Source organism: Calliphora vicina, chromosome 5 (assembly GCF_958450345.1).
Source record: "Calliphora vicina chromosome 5, idCalVici1.1, whole genome shotgun sequence".
Classification (NCBI taxonomy): Eukaryota; Metazoa; Arthropoda; class Insecta; order Diptera; family Calliphoridae; genus Calliphora; species Calliphora vicina.
The window spans coordinates 4,813,486-4,830,002 of NC_088784.1; the positions used below are offsets into that span (position 1 = coordinate 4,813,486).

The window sequence follows — 16,517 nt, forward strand, 5'->3', positions numbered from 1 at the left end:
AGACTTGAAAGAAACTAATGTCAATCGCTAGTTTTTAATTTAAAAAACTCGTTTAATGAAAAACTTATTGTAAAATAGTGTTGCCAGACTGTAGCAATTTGTAAAATTACATAAACATTCTTCAAATTGCTATAACTTAGGAAGTGCTTCTTAACCAATTAAAGTTTATGTAATTTAACAAATTTCCACAGTCTGGCAACACTGTTATACAATAAGTGTTTCATTAAACGAGTAGCTTAAAACCTTGCAATTGACTCTAGTTTCTCTCAAATCGCTTAGTTATTTCCAAAGTTATGGCAATTTTAAGAAAAATTAGATAAAATCACCAATTTTCACAGTCTGGCAACTCTGGCAAAAAAATTTTAATAAAACAAGTTGCTTAAATTATAACCTAGCAATTCAGTCTAGTTTCTTTCAAATCGCTTAAGTACTTCCGAAGTTATGGAAATTTTAAGAAACTTGAGATAAAATTATAAAATTTCCACAGTATGGCAACTCTGGCAAATAAATTTTTCCATTAAATAAGAAGCTTGAATTACAATCTAGCGATTGAGTGTAGTTTCACTTAAATCCCTTAAGAATTTTCAAACTTATATTAATTTAAAGAAATCCCTTAATTTACAAAATTTTCAAAACACGACAACCCTGCTACAACATACCAACAGCGCCATCTATTGGCTGAGCATATTGATTTTTGGAAAACGAAAAAAGTGTGGTATATTAGAGGCATATTTTCAAAACGCTATAACTCAGAAACTACTGGACGGATTGCCATAAATTTTATATGGTTTTGTAGAGCACATATTCAAGATGTTTAAAAATTTATTTTTCCAGAGTTGCCACATTGTTAATTATATTAGAGAATGAAGTAAATCGTTTGCTGCACTCTCTAATAAAATTTGCAATGTGGCAACTCTGGCAAAATAAATTTTTAACATCTTGAATATGTGCTCTACAAGAGCGTATAAAATTTATGGCAATCCATCCAGTAGTTTCTGAGTTATAGCGTTTTGAAAATATGCCTCTAATGTACCACACTTTTTTAATTTTCCAAAAATCAATGTACTCAGCCACTAGATGGCGCTGTTAGTACGTTGTAACAGGGTTGTCGTGTTTTGAAAATTTGGTAAATTAAGGGATTTCTTTAAATTGCTCTAACTTTGAAAGTTATTAAGGGATTTAAGTGAAACTAGAGTGAATCGCTGGGTTATAATTTAAGCAACTTGTTTTACGAAAATTGTATTTGCCAGAGTTGCCATACCTTGGAAATTGGTTATTTTATCCCAAGATTCTTATAATTGCCATAACTTAGGAAGTATTTAAGAGATTTGAAAGAAACTAGAGTCAATCGCTGGACTATAATTAAAGCTACTTGTTTTATAGAAAAATTTATTTTGCAGAGTTGCCAGACTGTGGAAATTTGTGATTTTATCTCAAGTTTCTTAAAATTGCCATAACTTGGGAAGTATTTAAGAGACTTGAAAGAAACTAATGACAATCGCTAGTTTTTAATTTAAAAAACTCGTTTAATGAAAAACTGATTGTAAAACAGTGTTGCCAGACTGTAGCAATTTGTAAAATTACATAAACATTCTTCAAATTGCTATAACTTAAGAAGTGCTTCTTAACCAATTAAAGTTTATGTAATTTAACAAATTTCCACAGTCTGGCAACACTGTTATACAATAAGTGTTTCATTAAACGAGTAGCTTAAAACCTTGCAACTGACTCTAGTTTCTCTCAAATCGCTTAGTTATTTCCAAAGTTAAGGCAATTTTAAGAAAAATTAGATAAAATCACCAATTTCCACAGTCTGGCAACTCTGGCAAAAAAAATTTAATAAAACAAGTTGCTTAAATTATAACCTAGCAATTCAGTCTAGTTTCTTTCAAATCGCTTAAGTACTTCCGAAGTTATGGAAATTTTAAGAAACTTGAGATAAAATTATAAAATTTCCACAGTATGGCAACTCTGGCAAATAAATTTTTCCATTAAATAAGAAGCTTGAATTACAATCTAGCGATTGAGTGTAGTTTCACTTAAATCCCTTAAGAATTTTCAAACTTATATTAATTTAAAGAAATCCCTTAATTTACAAAATTTTCAAAACACGACAACCCTGCTACAACATACCAACAGCGCCATCTATTGGCTGAGCATATTGATTTTTGGAAAACGAAAAAAGTGTGGTATATTAGAGGCATATTTTCAAAACGCTATAACTCAGAAACTACTGGACGGATTGCCATAAATTTTATATGGTTTTGTAGAGCACATATTCAAGATGTTTAAAAATTTATTTTTCCAGAGTTGCCACATTGTTAATTATATTAGAGAATGAAGTAAATCGTTTGCTGCACTCTCTAATAAAATTTGCAATGTGGCAACTCTGGCAAAATAAATTTTTAACATCTTGAATATGTGCTCTACAAGAGCGTATAAAATTTATGGCAATCCATCCAGTAGTTTCTGAGTTATAGCGTTTTGAAAATATGCCTCTAATGTACCACACTTTTTTAATTTTCCAAAAATCAATGTACTCAGCCACTAGATGGCGCTGTTAGTACGTTGTAACAGGGTTGTCGTGTTTTGAAAATTTGGTAAATTAAGGGATTTCTTTAAATTGCTCTAACTTTGAAAGTTATTAAGGGATTTAAGTGAAACTAGAGTGAATCGCTGGGTTATAATTTAAGCAACTTGTTTTACGAAAATTGTATTTGCCAGAGTTGCCATACCTTGGAAATTGGTTATTTTATCCCAAGATTCTTATAATTGCCATAACTTAGGAAGTATTTAAGAGATTTGAAAGAAACTAGAGTCAATCGCTGGACTATAATTAAAGCTACTTGTTTTATGGAAAAATTTATTTTGCAGAGTTGCCAGACTGTGGAAATTTGTGATTTTATCTCAAGTTTCTTAAAATTGCCATAACTTAGGAAGTATTTAAGAGACTTGAAAGAAACTAATGTCAATCTCTAGTTTTTAATTTAAAAAACTCGTTTAATGAAAAACTTATTGTAAAACAGTGTTGCCAGACTGTAGCAATTTGTAAAATTTGTAAACGAGTAGCTTAAAACCTTGCAATTGACTCTAGTTTCTCTCAAATCGTTTAGTTATTTCCAAAGTTAAGGCAATTTTAAGAAAATTTACATAAAATCACCAATTTCCACAGTCTGGCAACTATGGCAAAAAAAATTTAATAAAACAAGTTGCTTAAATTATAACCTAGCAATTGAGTCTAGTTTCTTTCAAATCGCTTAAATACTTCCGAAGTTATGGCAATATTAAGAAACTTGAGATAAAATCACAAATTACCACAGTATGGCAACTCTGGCAAATAAATTTGGCCATTAAACGAGAAGCTTAAATTATAATCTAGCGATTGAGTGTAGTTTCACTTAAATCCCTTAAGAATTTTCAAAGTTATATTAATTTAAAGAAATCCCTTAATTTACAAAATTTTCAAAACACGACAACCCTGTTACAACATACCAACAGCGCCATCTAGTGACGGAGCACATTGATTTTTGGAAAACGAAAAAAGAGTGGTATATTAGAGGCATATTTTCAAAACGCTATAACTCAAAAACTACTGGACGGATTGCCATAAATTTTATATGGTTTTGTAGAGCACATATTCAAGATGTTTAAAAATTTATTTTGCCAGAGTTGCCACCTTGCTGATTTTATTAGAGAGTGGAGTAAATGATATATTACTTGCAATGCTTATATATTTTATATTATTTGTTTGAAACTTTTTTAAATTATTGTTTCTGTAAGAAGAGGTGATAGACTTAATCCTAAAATTTTGTTTTCCAGAGTTGCCAAGGGGTTTATTTAAAAAAATGTATTAATTCCGGATTTGAATTTGTTAATGTTGTCCTAGGTATCAATCTTCATTTATGATTTAATAGTTACAAACTTGTTGGTTGTTAAAAAGACCAGAAGCTAAGTATGTTTAAAACAAATTATTCTACCAGAGTTGCCATTGTGTTTATGCACCTTTAAAGATAATATATTAAGGAATACTCAGATATTAAGAGTTTTTGTCATAAGTTTGACTAACTATTATAAAAATTATATCATTTGCCATGTAAGTTAGGGGAATGTATGGAAACTTCTAAGATTTGTAATCAAAAAATGTTAATTGACTGCCTGCACGTGTTAAAATAACTACTTATGTAACTAGTTGTCACCCTAAGTGCTAGAACTGCTGGGTGCTTAATTAAATTTTAGGTAAGTCACAAATAATCGCTTTACTCAAAAATTGTTTATTTAAACTTCCTGTGGTTAGAAAAATTTTACACATTTTCATTTCATTTGACATTTCTTTTTATTGATATTTATTAAGTTTATTAAATACATGTTTTTAAAATTAAATTCTATTAAACCTTAGTTTGGGGTTTACTTTAACAAAATATTAAATAAATATAAAAATTAATTAAACAATAATTCAGAATTTAGCTACATATAAGAGAAAAATTCATAGATTTTAAAATGTGGTTAATTTTTGTAACACTTTTTGTTTAAGTTAAAAATTAAATATTAAAAAAAGAACAACAATAAACAAAATAACAAAAACCAAAATTTTAAATTAGCAAAAATTATAATTAAAATTATAAAAAGTTATTACAGTTAATGATGGGTTTATACTATAATAATGTGTATAATAAATGTTATTTTCAAAGTTTTTTTTTAATTTTTTATCTTTAAAAGACTTGTTTTTGTAATAAGAATATATTTATTTATTTATATATGTTTGTTTTAGTTTAATTTAGGTTTTTAGTATGTTTTATAATAAGTGTTTTTAACATGGTGTTGGTTTGACTAATAAGTTCTTATAATTATAGCTATAGCTAGTATATTTTTTTATTTTAGAAATTTTTACGGGGTTATTTTTTTAATTTTGCTTAAAATGTTAGGGTCTTTTTTAAAGGGAAACAAAATTTTCCGTGTTTTATAACATAATTTTATTATGAATATACCATTTCCCGGCATTTTTCAAATACAAATGCTTTTGAATATTGTTGGTTTTACCCACGTATTCTAGACTTTTGTAAAAATGTTTTACTAATAACATAACTGTTTCTAATAACAAATTTTCAGTTTTGTTATATTGTCTAGAATAGGAAGGAGGGTTAATCTAAATTTTAATATATTTTTTTTTAATATCATTTGTTTTTTTTCCAAGTTGTTATTAAATTCTGTTCAAAAATAGTTTAAGTTAAGCTTTTAGTACAGTTTAATAATACTGTGTTGTTGTTATTGTTTTTATAAAAAAAATTTACTACAAATACTCACACGTATTAAAATATATTCATACATCTATAGATTTTTATTTCATATTAATGCTTAATTAAACATATTTGTTTTACTTAATGCTTATTAACTTTCAAATAAGTTAGAAAAACTCTGCTGAAATTTTAAATTTGCAATCTCTGTTGAAATATTATATTAGATTTTCGTAATAATTTAAATTTATCTTATTTCAAATGGTTTTTTGACAAGCTTTTCTAAATTTATACAAATTTTAGTAAAATTCTTTTTAAAAATCTCTTGCAATTCGATTTTAACATTAAAAACAATTTCCAATCGAAAAGAGGTGTGTTGAAATTATCATATGACACTGTAGAACAAATTTTTTAGAAAATTTACATTAAATCCACCATTATCGATTTGGAAAATCAATTTGCTGTCAAAATCACATGATTTTTATTATTTTCCGATTTTGTCCAAGTTTTCTTGCTTAAAAATTAGAAAATATTACTAGATTTTTTTAGCAATATTCGTTGAAATCTTTTTAATTTCAAATATAAATTTCGAAGCCAAATTAGTTCTTATTATTACATATTTGGATTTACATAATTTCCAAATATGTCATACAAATGTGACAAATATATAAAGTAATACAAAATGAAGGATAAAATTCCAAAGAAAATATTTTCTAATTTTCATTTTCACAATATTTAGTCATACAAAACTTATTTTAATAAACAGTATAACTTTAAATTAAAAAAATAACCAGACATTGTGAAAATGAAGATAATTCTTAAAAATTCGAATGATTTTCTTTGCGAATTGAAATAATAATTCAATAGCCTTCGTTATTGTATACTTTTCTTCATGGTTTATTTATTAATATGTTTTGTTTTAGTAATTTCAACAAAATTAAAATCTCTATCTTATTTTAAAAACTTTATGTAGAGATTTTCATATAAATACTCTTATATGCCACAAATTTGCAACATAATTTATGGTATTTACTAAACATTATCATTAATTATTCTTTTCCTGTTAAATCATTCATTCATATAAATATTTCTATTCTATTTTAGTGGTTTATAAAAAGTGCTTGGGATTTATTAAGTTTTTGTAAAAGTATAAATATGTATAAGGGTTTTTTTAGCAGTATAAAAAAGATGTAAGATTTTAGGTATACAAAAAAATATTTATAAAAACTATTTACAAAAAATTGCCTTTGTTTCGGTTTATAAGTTTAAAAAAATGTCTGCCGGTCTATATAAATTTAAAATTTAAAAAAAAAATATTGTGTTTAGAAAATAATATTTACTTTTTGCTGCTGGCACAACGGCGAAAATAATAAATCGATGTGCTAGCAGCGGCCGTTAGAAAACGCTTATCGGCAAAGCGTTTAGGCCAATTCTAGGATTCGTAGAGTAAACGTTGATAGTGGGGTAATATTTCGTGCATAGGAACATGTAGACTAAATTCCAAAGCCACTAAAACAGCAAATTCCGATGAAATTAATTCTTTGCGATTTAAACGAAATACGTTTTCAGTTTTCTATAAAAAAGAGAAAGAATTTTAATTATAAATATTTATTAAGAATTAGAAATTGAAAAGGTAAGGTAAACTTTCTTTAAAATGTAGTTTCTTTAAAAGGTAGTTTCTGTAAAAGGTACTTTCTTTAAAAGGTACTTTCTTTAAAAGGTACTTTCTTTAAAAGGTACTTTCTTTAAAAGGTACTTTCTTTAAAAGGTACTTTCTTTAAAAGGTACTTTCTTTAAAAGGTACTTTCTTTAAAAGATACTCTCTTTAAAAGGTACTTTCTTTAAAATGTACTTTCTTTTAAAGGTACTTTCATTATAAGGTACTTTCTTTAAATGGTACTTTCTTTAAAAGGTACTCCCTGTAAAAGGTACTTTCTTTAAAAGGTACTTTCTTTAAAAGGTACTTTCTTTAAAAGGTACTTTCTTTAAAAGGTACTTTCTTTAAAAGGTACTTTCTTTAAAAGGTACTTTCTTTAAAAGGTACTTTCTTTAAAAGGTACTTTCTTTAAAAGGTACTTTCTTTAAAAGGTACTTTCTTTAAAAGGTACTATCTTTAAAAGTACTTTCTTTAAAAGGTACTTTCTTTAAAAAGGTATTTTCTTTAAAAGGTACTTTCTTTAAAAGGTACTTTCTTTAAAAGGTACTTTCTTTAAAAGTTAATTTCTTTAAAAGGTACTTTCTGTAAAAGGTACTTTCTTTAAATGGCCCTTTCTTTAAAAGGTACTTTCTTTAAATGGCCCTTTCTTTAAAAGGTACTTTCTTTAAAATGTACTTTCTTTAAAAGGTACTTTCTTTAAAAGGTACTTTCTTTAAAAGGTACTTTCTTTAAAAGGTACTTTCTTTAAAAGGTACTTTCTTTAAAAGTTACTTTCTTTAAAAGGTACTTTATTTAAAAGGTACTTAATTTAAAAGGTAGTTTCTGTAAAAGGTACTTTCTTTAAAAGGTACTTTCTTTAAAAGGTAGTTTCTGTAAAAGGTACTTTCTTTAAAAGGTACTTTCTTTAAAAGGTACTTTCTTTAAAAGGTACTTTCTTTAAAAGGTACTTTCTTTAAAAGGTACTTTCTTTAAAAGGTACTTTCTTTAAAAGGTACTTTCTTTAAAAGGTACTTTCTTTAAAAGGTACTTTCTTTAAAAGGTACTTTCTTTAAAAGGTACTTTCTTTAAAAGGTACTTTCTTTAAAAGGTACTTTCTTTAAAAGGTACTTTCTTTAAAAGGTACTTTCTTTAAAAGGTACTTTCTTTAAAAGGTACTTTCTTTAAAAGGTACTTTCTTTAAAAGGTACTTTCTTTAAAAGGTACTTTCTTTAAAAGGTACTTTCTTTAAAAGGTACTTTCTTTAAAAGGTACTTTCTTTAAAAGGTACTTTCTTTAAAAGGTACTTTCTTTAAAAGGTACTTTCTTTAAAAGGTACTTTCTTTAAAAGGTACTTTCTTTAAAAGGTACTTTCTTTAAAAGGTACTTTCTTTAAAAGGTACTTTCTTTAAAAGGTACTTTCTTTAAAAGGTACTTTCTTTAAAAGGTACTTTCTTTAAAAGGTACTTTCTTTAAAAGGTACTTTCTTTAAGAGGTACTTTCCTTAAAATATACTTTCTTTAAAAGGTACTTTCTTTAGAAGGTACTTTCTTTAAAAGGTACTTTCTTTAAAAGGTACTTTCTTTAAAATGTACTTTCTTTAAAAGGTACTTTCTTTAAAAGGTACTTTCTTTAAAAGGTACTTTCTTTAAAAGGTACTTTCTTTAAAAGGTACTTTCTTTAAAAGGTACTTTCTTTAAAAGGTACTTTCTTTAAAAGTACTTTCTTTAAAAGGTACTTTCTTTAAAAGGTACTTTCTTTAAAAGGTACTTTCTTTAAAAGGTACATTATTTACAAAATACTTTCTTTAGAAGGTACATTCTTTACAAAATACTTCCTTTAAAAGGTACTTCCTTTAAAAGGTACATTCTTTACAAAATACTTTCTTTAAAAGGTACTTTCTTTGCAAAGAGTTTTTAAAGAATGCTTTCTTTAAAAATGTACTTGTTAAATAATACTTTATGTAAAACTTACTTTGTAAAGAGTACATACTTTAATAGAAAGGTACTTTTAAAAGAATACTTTATTGAAAACTTACTTTGTAAAGAGTACTTTAATAGGAAGGTACTTTTAAAAGAATACTTTCTTAAAAAGTTACTTTTAAAACAGAATACTTCCATAAGAAGGTACTATCGTTTCGATAATCTTTGATAAAATTAAAAAGATACTTTTTCATAAAATTTTAAGTAATTTTAAGTTAGTATCATTTTAAAAAGTGTATTTTTATTAAGATAACATTCCTATTTTTAAAAAACAGTTACATTTCCTTACTGCTTTTCATTTCAATTAATTTTTCAAACTTACCTCAATTAAACTTTTCAATAAATCTCCCTTAACATCATTCATCTTGGCGCTGAGTAAAAGACAAGAGCCAGCACACAGTTTGCGATTCGATTTGTTAATCAAATTGGCCAAAATTAGTTTTTCAAAATAAACATAAGCCTGGGAAATGGTAACCAAATCAATGCGGCTATCCAGCTTATTAATGCGACGCATTTCACGTTTAATACTAAAACAAAAATAAAAATTAATTTAAATTAAATTTAAAAAAAATACAAAATTTTAAACATACCTCCTCAATTTACTTAAAGTCAATTGTATATGGGGAAATTTCTCTTTAAATTTATCATTAAGTTCCTTTTTCAAATCCGATGGTCTAACATAGTCAATAACTGAAGTCATATATGAAGTAAATGTTAATAAAGTGCGATGTTTGCCGGCTATCAATTCCGGATCATCCAAAATATTAGCCGAATATTGCAAGTGCTGAAAATCCAAAAAAAATGCATTAAAAATCCATTTGTATGGTTTTAAATATTAAGAAATTTACCTGCATACTTCTGCTACCTTCTAAAGACTCATCAAAATCTAGTTTTATATCGGGCGATGGACTTGTAGTATTATTACGATTATTGTTGTCATAAGTAAAACACCTAAAATTTAGAATATTTAAGAATTATTAACAACAATTCATGTTTTATAAAACAATATCTAACATTAATTTCTATCTTTGTATAAAGGTTAGTATTTTAATATGGATTTAGTAATGAAAGTTGATGTTGTATAAAATTATCAATTATTTTGAACCGTTTAAAATAAAGACTTTTGTTTATTTAATGACTTTATTAAAATTTTATTTTTGAAAAAGTAAATTTTAACCAAAACTATTTCTATAATTTTTTTTTTGGTTTAGTAAAATTTGTTTAAGATTTTAGTAATCAATTTATAACAGGGACAGGGAAAATAACAGTTATTTTATGTTTATATTTATTTGATTAGAAATTAAACTTTTAAAAAAGTACTTTTTCAAAGTATTGTTTTTTAAAAAGTACATTTAAGTTAAAATATCTTATTAAAAGTACCTTATTGAAAATATTTTTTATTTTTGCTTTTAAAGAACTGTCAATTACTCTATGCCGAAAGAGAAATAAATCAAACAAATTTGTAAGAAAGAAGAAAACTTTATAAATTTACACCCATATGCATAAACAGTTTATAAATTTATCAAAGGTTTATTAAACAAAATTTCCATACAAAATCAGTTTCATAAACCTTTGATAAATTTATAAACTGTTTATGCATATGGGGGTTAGAGTCTGATTAAGAAACACGACCAGAAAACAATTTTAAAAAGAAACTGGAAGTTATTTTATTTTTTGTTAAGAAAAACGTAAAAATTTCGGTTTTATGAAAAGAAAAAAAACTGTTATGGCCCCTGTATAATACTACTACAACATTTACAGACAGACACTTAAATTACAAATTGTTTGGTTACCATTTGCCTTTATTTCGTGTCATGATTTTGGTTCTGTAATAAAATAAATTGAAATAAAAAGAGAACAATAAAACGCAAAATAAAATTAAGTTTTTTTTTTATTAAATAAATAAAATATACGTACATACATACATAATTACTATAAGTTGTATATTAAAATATTCTATTTATTTATTAAATTTTACAGTATAACCGATCTTGAAAGTCTATTTTTGGTTAAAATATTTTTCTAAATCTCATCATATTTTTATAAAGCTTATATTATAGATCAGTTAATTCTTAACAATAACGAAAGAGCATTTTTTTTAATTTATTAAACAAATTTTATAATTCCCAAACGAAATTCTTTCTAAAACTGCTATAAAAACAGATTTTAAGATTTAAAATTTGTATATTTGTAATTCCAATTTATCAAACTACATATTATCGACTTCAATAATACACTCATAATTAGGGCGAATCTATCTTAAAGAAGATAGTTTTTCAAAGTATACTTTAAGATAAGGATTGAAAACAATTTCTGTTAAAACAAATAAAAGAGCTATATTCGTCTGTTCCGAATCTATATACCCTTCACCAAAGTATACTTCAAAATAAAAATTTTAAATATTTTTAGGTAACAAAATTTTTTTTTGCAGTTTTTTTAATTTTTTAGAAAAAAAAATTTTCGAATTATTTTTTAAATTTAAATTTTTTTTTTAAAAATTTTTTTTTTTTATATTTAGCGAAAAAAATCTTTTGGTGAAAAAAAAAATCGGGTTAAAAATTATTTTTCCGATTTTCACCCATTGTAGATCCAACTTACTATGGTTTTATATACGTCATTGCAAAGGTCTTTGAAATATCTATCATTAGATATCCATATTGTCTAATTAATGACTTAGTAATCCGGGTTAAAAATTATTTTTCCGATTTTATTTTTCCTTCTCACGAAGGGTATAAAAATAGAGGTGAACAAATTTTTTGTTGTAAAAAGATTTGGTTGAAAATTATTAAGTTTTTTTTGTTTCGATAATGTCGAATTTTGTACCAACGAATCGTCATATGCGGGAAGTTTTCCTTTACTTCTTTAATTTTAAAAAAAGTGCCGCTGAAACACACTGAATGCTCACCGAAGCTTATGGTGAATGTGTTTTATCGGTTTCAACGTGCGAGAGATGATTTGCGCGGTTCAGAAGTGGTGATTTTGCACGGAAGACAAAAATCGCCCAGGGCAGCCAAAAATGTTTGAAGACTTATCTTTACTCCATGAAGATTATTGTCAAACTTAACTAGAGCTTGCAAAATCATTGGGAGCTACTCAATCAGCAATTTAAAAACGTTTGCAAGCAGAAGAATTCATCCAAAAGCAGGGAAATTGGGTACCATACGATTTGATGACCAGTTCTTTTGGCACGGAATCAATATGTTACCAGAAAGATGGGAAAAGGTCATAGCTATCAATGGACAATACTTAGAATGAATTTATATTGAACAAATGTTTCAAAATAAAAGCTGAAATTTTTAAAAAATTCCGCATTAAATCCTACACCGTATAAATTCGAACAATTGCTCAATAATGATATTAAATTTTAAAATATAGAAATAACGATAATTTCCTAAATATAGACGAATTCCGGCATTTCTTATGAAAAAAATTCTACCATTAATTTCGGGAAAATTCATATATTTACTTCCTTAGGATAAATATTAAACAAATATTCATAACATTGGGCCTATTCCTTAGTGGAAACAAAATTTCATTCTATATTTAAGAATTTTCTTAAAAATTAATTGGAAACAAAGCAAATAAACCAAAAAAAATTAAGTCAATATAAAGCAAATTGTGCAAATGTAATATAAGCTGAATGTTTAATAAAAGATGAATTTTTAAAATAATCTACATATCGCTCATTTGCTGCAACAACGTCATAATTCAAAAAAAGTCGTTTCGAGAAAAACATGACATTTTACTATTTCTTCAATAAATTTTCAACAAATTAAGCGATTTCAGAAATATAACCTGATTTAAATAGTAGACATTAATATCTTTCTAATCTGTATTTAATCCAAATTTTTACTTGTCAAATATACGAGAAAATGTGAATTTTCATTTTTACGTTTACAACGAAAAAACACTCTCATACAAAAAATAATTGACTGATAAAACTATATGAAAGACTAAAGAACGGCGCATATTTTGTATTACTCAGTTCAAAACACACGGATTTTGAGTTACGACGTTGTTGCAGCAAATAAGCGATATGTACATAATAAATTACAATAAAAAAATTAATAATTGAAAAAAATTGAGCAATATATAAAATAAATAATAAAAAAACAAACCAAAACTAATTATTAATAAGTGACAACAAAAAATAGGGCAGGTCAAAAAATCATTACTCCTTTTTAAAATGAGCTAGCGATTATTACTATTGTAAGTAAGTAATACGCTTATTAAATGAAAATGTTCGAATTTTTGTGTGAATTCGAAAAATTCCTCAAATTCTTTATCCCTAGTTGTTTATATTTCTATTGAATAATGATGAAGATAATGCATACTTTTAATGATTACAAATAAATACATATGATATGAATAATAATTAATTTATGAAATATGTAAATACCTTGCAATGCCATGATTCTTTAAAGCAGCCGTGCTAGTTATTTCAATTTGATTGTCCAAAAGTGAAGTATTGCCAGCATGTTTTTTACTCTCTTTACTAAATTGTCTCGATGGTATTAACAAGTGGCCATAAGAAATGTCCTGAAATATTTACAAATTTTGTATTAATATCTTTTAAAGAAAATTGAAAATTATTGAAAAATACCTGGCCACTTTCACCCCTTTCAATGCCCAACAAATCGAAAGGATCAAATGGAGCATCATTAATAGCTGATAAAGGACGAGAACCCGAAGTGTTACGTCTACGGCCCTCTTTGCGTAATTCAGCTCTGGAAAATGTATAAAAAAATATTTTATTAAATGATGTTATTTTAAAAATAGTACTGTACAATAACTAAAAACTAATATTACAATGTTTTTATCAGTAATAGTTTTTAGTTACTCATCAGTTCTTATAGATTGTATAATAATTACCTTCCATTTTTCCCCTTATAATAGGGCAAAGCTGAAAATATGAAAAATGGTACCTTGCGTGATACCAAAACGACGCGTTCATCTTTATATTGATGCTGTTTGTGTGCCTGCGAATTCAAGTAACGCAAATCTTTAGCATCGTTAATTTGTACAGATTTCGTTATGCTGCCACGATTACTAAAGGAGCCGGGTGTTAAACTTTCCGTGCTGCTATCATCTGTTATATGAGAAATCGTGGAACCAATTATATTATATGGTCTTTTTGTAACGCCAACACCACCACCAAATGCCGATATGGAAATTGAACCGCTGCCACGCATGCCGGGCGCTGTATTAAGTCTAGCACGACGTTCGGGTTGGATACTTGAAGTATCGCATGCACCATTGCTAAAGGTTCTGCAAAGATAGAGAGAGAGAAAGGAGAATATTAATTATTTGAAAATCTCTAAACGATCTAGCTATGTCCTATCGTCCGTCTGTTTAAAGCTCAATAAGGCCAAGAGCCCTACAGCCAGAATATAGCCCTACAATAGAGTGTATCTTTTGAACGCGATTTATAGTTCTTGGCCTCAAAAGAAGAGCAGTTCTTTTGGCTCGGAATTCATATGTTGCCAGAAAGATGGGAAAAGATCGTAGCTAACAATGGCCAATACTTTGAATACATTTATATTGTACAAATGTTTCAGACTAGCTAAAAGCTAAAAATTTGAAAAATCATCCATATTAAAAAAAAATAATCACAATAACATAATACCAAAGACTATATGTAAATCATTCTATATATTCTTTGATAATACGTGTACAATTCTCACGCAATTTAAATGATCGTGTTACAAAAATTCCTAGAAGTTTTGAAATGCTAACACAAAATATTTTTTCTATAGGACAAATTTTAATTTTAATATTTTTGTAAGATTTATTGAAACGATCTTTAATATGCTTCATAATCTGAGTAAAGTGATATTTTGCATAAAACTCACTAGATAGATAGATAGTTACGACGACCCTGAAATGGTTGGTTTCTCTGCTGTTCTATTTTCATGCTTTTAAAATGATCTATTCAGTAACAGGCCACCATACTTTTATAACAGAGTTATAAAATTTATTTAAAATATAAAAAATAAACAAATATAATCAAGTAATATCAGCAAACCCAACAGACAGACGGAAGTTTTAAATGCTACAACAAAAAAATCATAATAATACATAAACAACAATAAAAAAATTCAATATGTATTATAAAAAAAACTCAAAAAGGGCCTTGAAAATTATTTTACAAAAATAACTTTACTTCATTCAATATAAAAAAAACACAAACTAACAAACTGAATAAGTTGGAGACTCATTTATACAAAAAATTAAATAAAAAGAGAGACACACACGATCTTTTTTAATGATTATTTTATTAATAAATTTCCCCCTTTAGCTTTAAATGCTATAAATTGTTTTTTTTTCCTTTGTATAAAGGGAATCTCTCTCTATGATTTCTTTGGGGATCCCTTAATGAAAAAATTCTTTAAATCACAACGGTTTTTGGAGCTAAATTATTAGGTACTCAGAAAAACTAGTTGCATTGTTACAATTCTTTAAGAAATACAAAATTTATTGAAAGAAATAAACAAAAAATTATAACTATGAAATGCCCTTCAAAATATGTATAAACTTATTTGGATGTACGTTCGTTCATGTGTTTGTAATAAGTGAGTATGAATGAATGTATATCTATCTGTACGTCTGAACAAGTGATTGGCTGAGAGTTGACATACAGACTTACATTTGACTCATACGCATTGTTACAGCAACAACATGCGAATAATTTTAAATATTTTTGTGGTTGTTGTTTCTGTTAGTGTTACTGTATTAATTAACATGGCGGAGATGGTGGTGAGCAATTGATTTGCCGGGTTTTTTGTTGTTGTAAACACGTGTTTACATCCAAAGTGCATAAAGAAAAAAAAACAAAACAAGAAAACGGGCACACACTTACATAAATAAGTGCTAGCGAGTGTCAAGTAAATAAAAACAAATGATTACAAAAGTAAATGTAAGAAATACAGTTGGGGTCAATCTAGTTTAGCGGGGCTGGACAACTGTAATTGTAAATTTAAAAATAATACAGAATCTTTACGAACAGTTCATTTTTGATGTTGTTTATTTTAAGTAACCTAAATAAGTACATACTATGTAAATATTGTGTTAAGTCTTATTAAAACAAATTTATCAACATATTTGTAGAATTATTTAGGTAAATACCTATTACTTCTTAGCATTGGCAAATCAATAGAAACTTTTAAAATTTTATATGAAAGCAAGCATCATTTTAAAAACTATCTGTGATAGATAAATCTTCAATTAATAAATCAGCAGCTCCAGAAATTTTAAATATTTCGTGAGACATGTACTGTGAAAACTCAATATTTGTGACGAAGACCTCGTAAAACTACTCCAACGCAAGAGAATTTAATAGCCAGAAAGTTTTAAGAAATTCCTAAAAATTACTCCCCGGGAGGTTATCAATAAAATTAGAAATTAGTTTTCGAACTGCTAGCCGAAGAGCAAATGAGGAGGCTGATCTTGGTTGGTATAGTCCCGCGAAAGAATCTCTTATTTCTACAAAAATTGCTGTTCGTATACAATTTGCCAAAGAACATTTAAACTGAACGAGACAGAAATGGAATACTGTCTGATTACTGCACTGATTAATCCAAATACAACATTTGTAAGACGACCGAAGAGGAAAAGACTGGTCCCGAAGTACAGAAATATAACAGTAAATTTTGGCGGCAGCAAACTACAGTA

At 26.8% G+C, this 16,517-nt stretch overlaps 1 protein-coding gene across 2 annotated transcripts in view; it reads right to left on the reverse strand.

Annotated features, from left to right (window-relative positions):
• Positions 1-4,308: 4,308 nt before the first annotated feature.
• The window catches only part of LOC135960045 (CDK5 and ABL1 enzyme substrate 1), a 55,363-nt gene continuing 43,154 nt past the window's right edge, over positions 4,309-16,517 (reverse strand). Inside the window, exons 3-10 of one of the 2 annotated variants that reach the window (XM_065511236.1) lie at positions 13,719-14,114; positions 13,450-13,573; positions 13,246-13,385; positions 10,640-10,672; positions 9,695-9,797; positions 9,437-9,630; positions 9,169-9,373; positions 4,309-6,804 (exon numbers count right to left, since the gene is read on the reverse strand). In XM_065511236.1, the coding sequence (XP_065367308.1) occupies positions 6,664-6,804; positions 9,169-9,373; positions 9,437-9,630; positions 9,695-9,797; positions 10,640-10,672; positions 13,246-13,385; positions 13,450-13,573; positions 13,719-14,114 (1,336 nt within the window). In that variant the 3' untranslated portion in view covers positions 4,309-6,663. The remainder of the gene's footprint in view (positions 6,805-9,168; positions 9,374-9,436; positions 9,631-9,694; positions 9,798-10,639; positions 10,673-13,245; positions 13,386-13,449; positions 13,574-13,718; positions 14,115-16,517) is intronic. The other variant, XM_065511237.1, reaches the window with a different exon arrangement.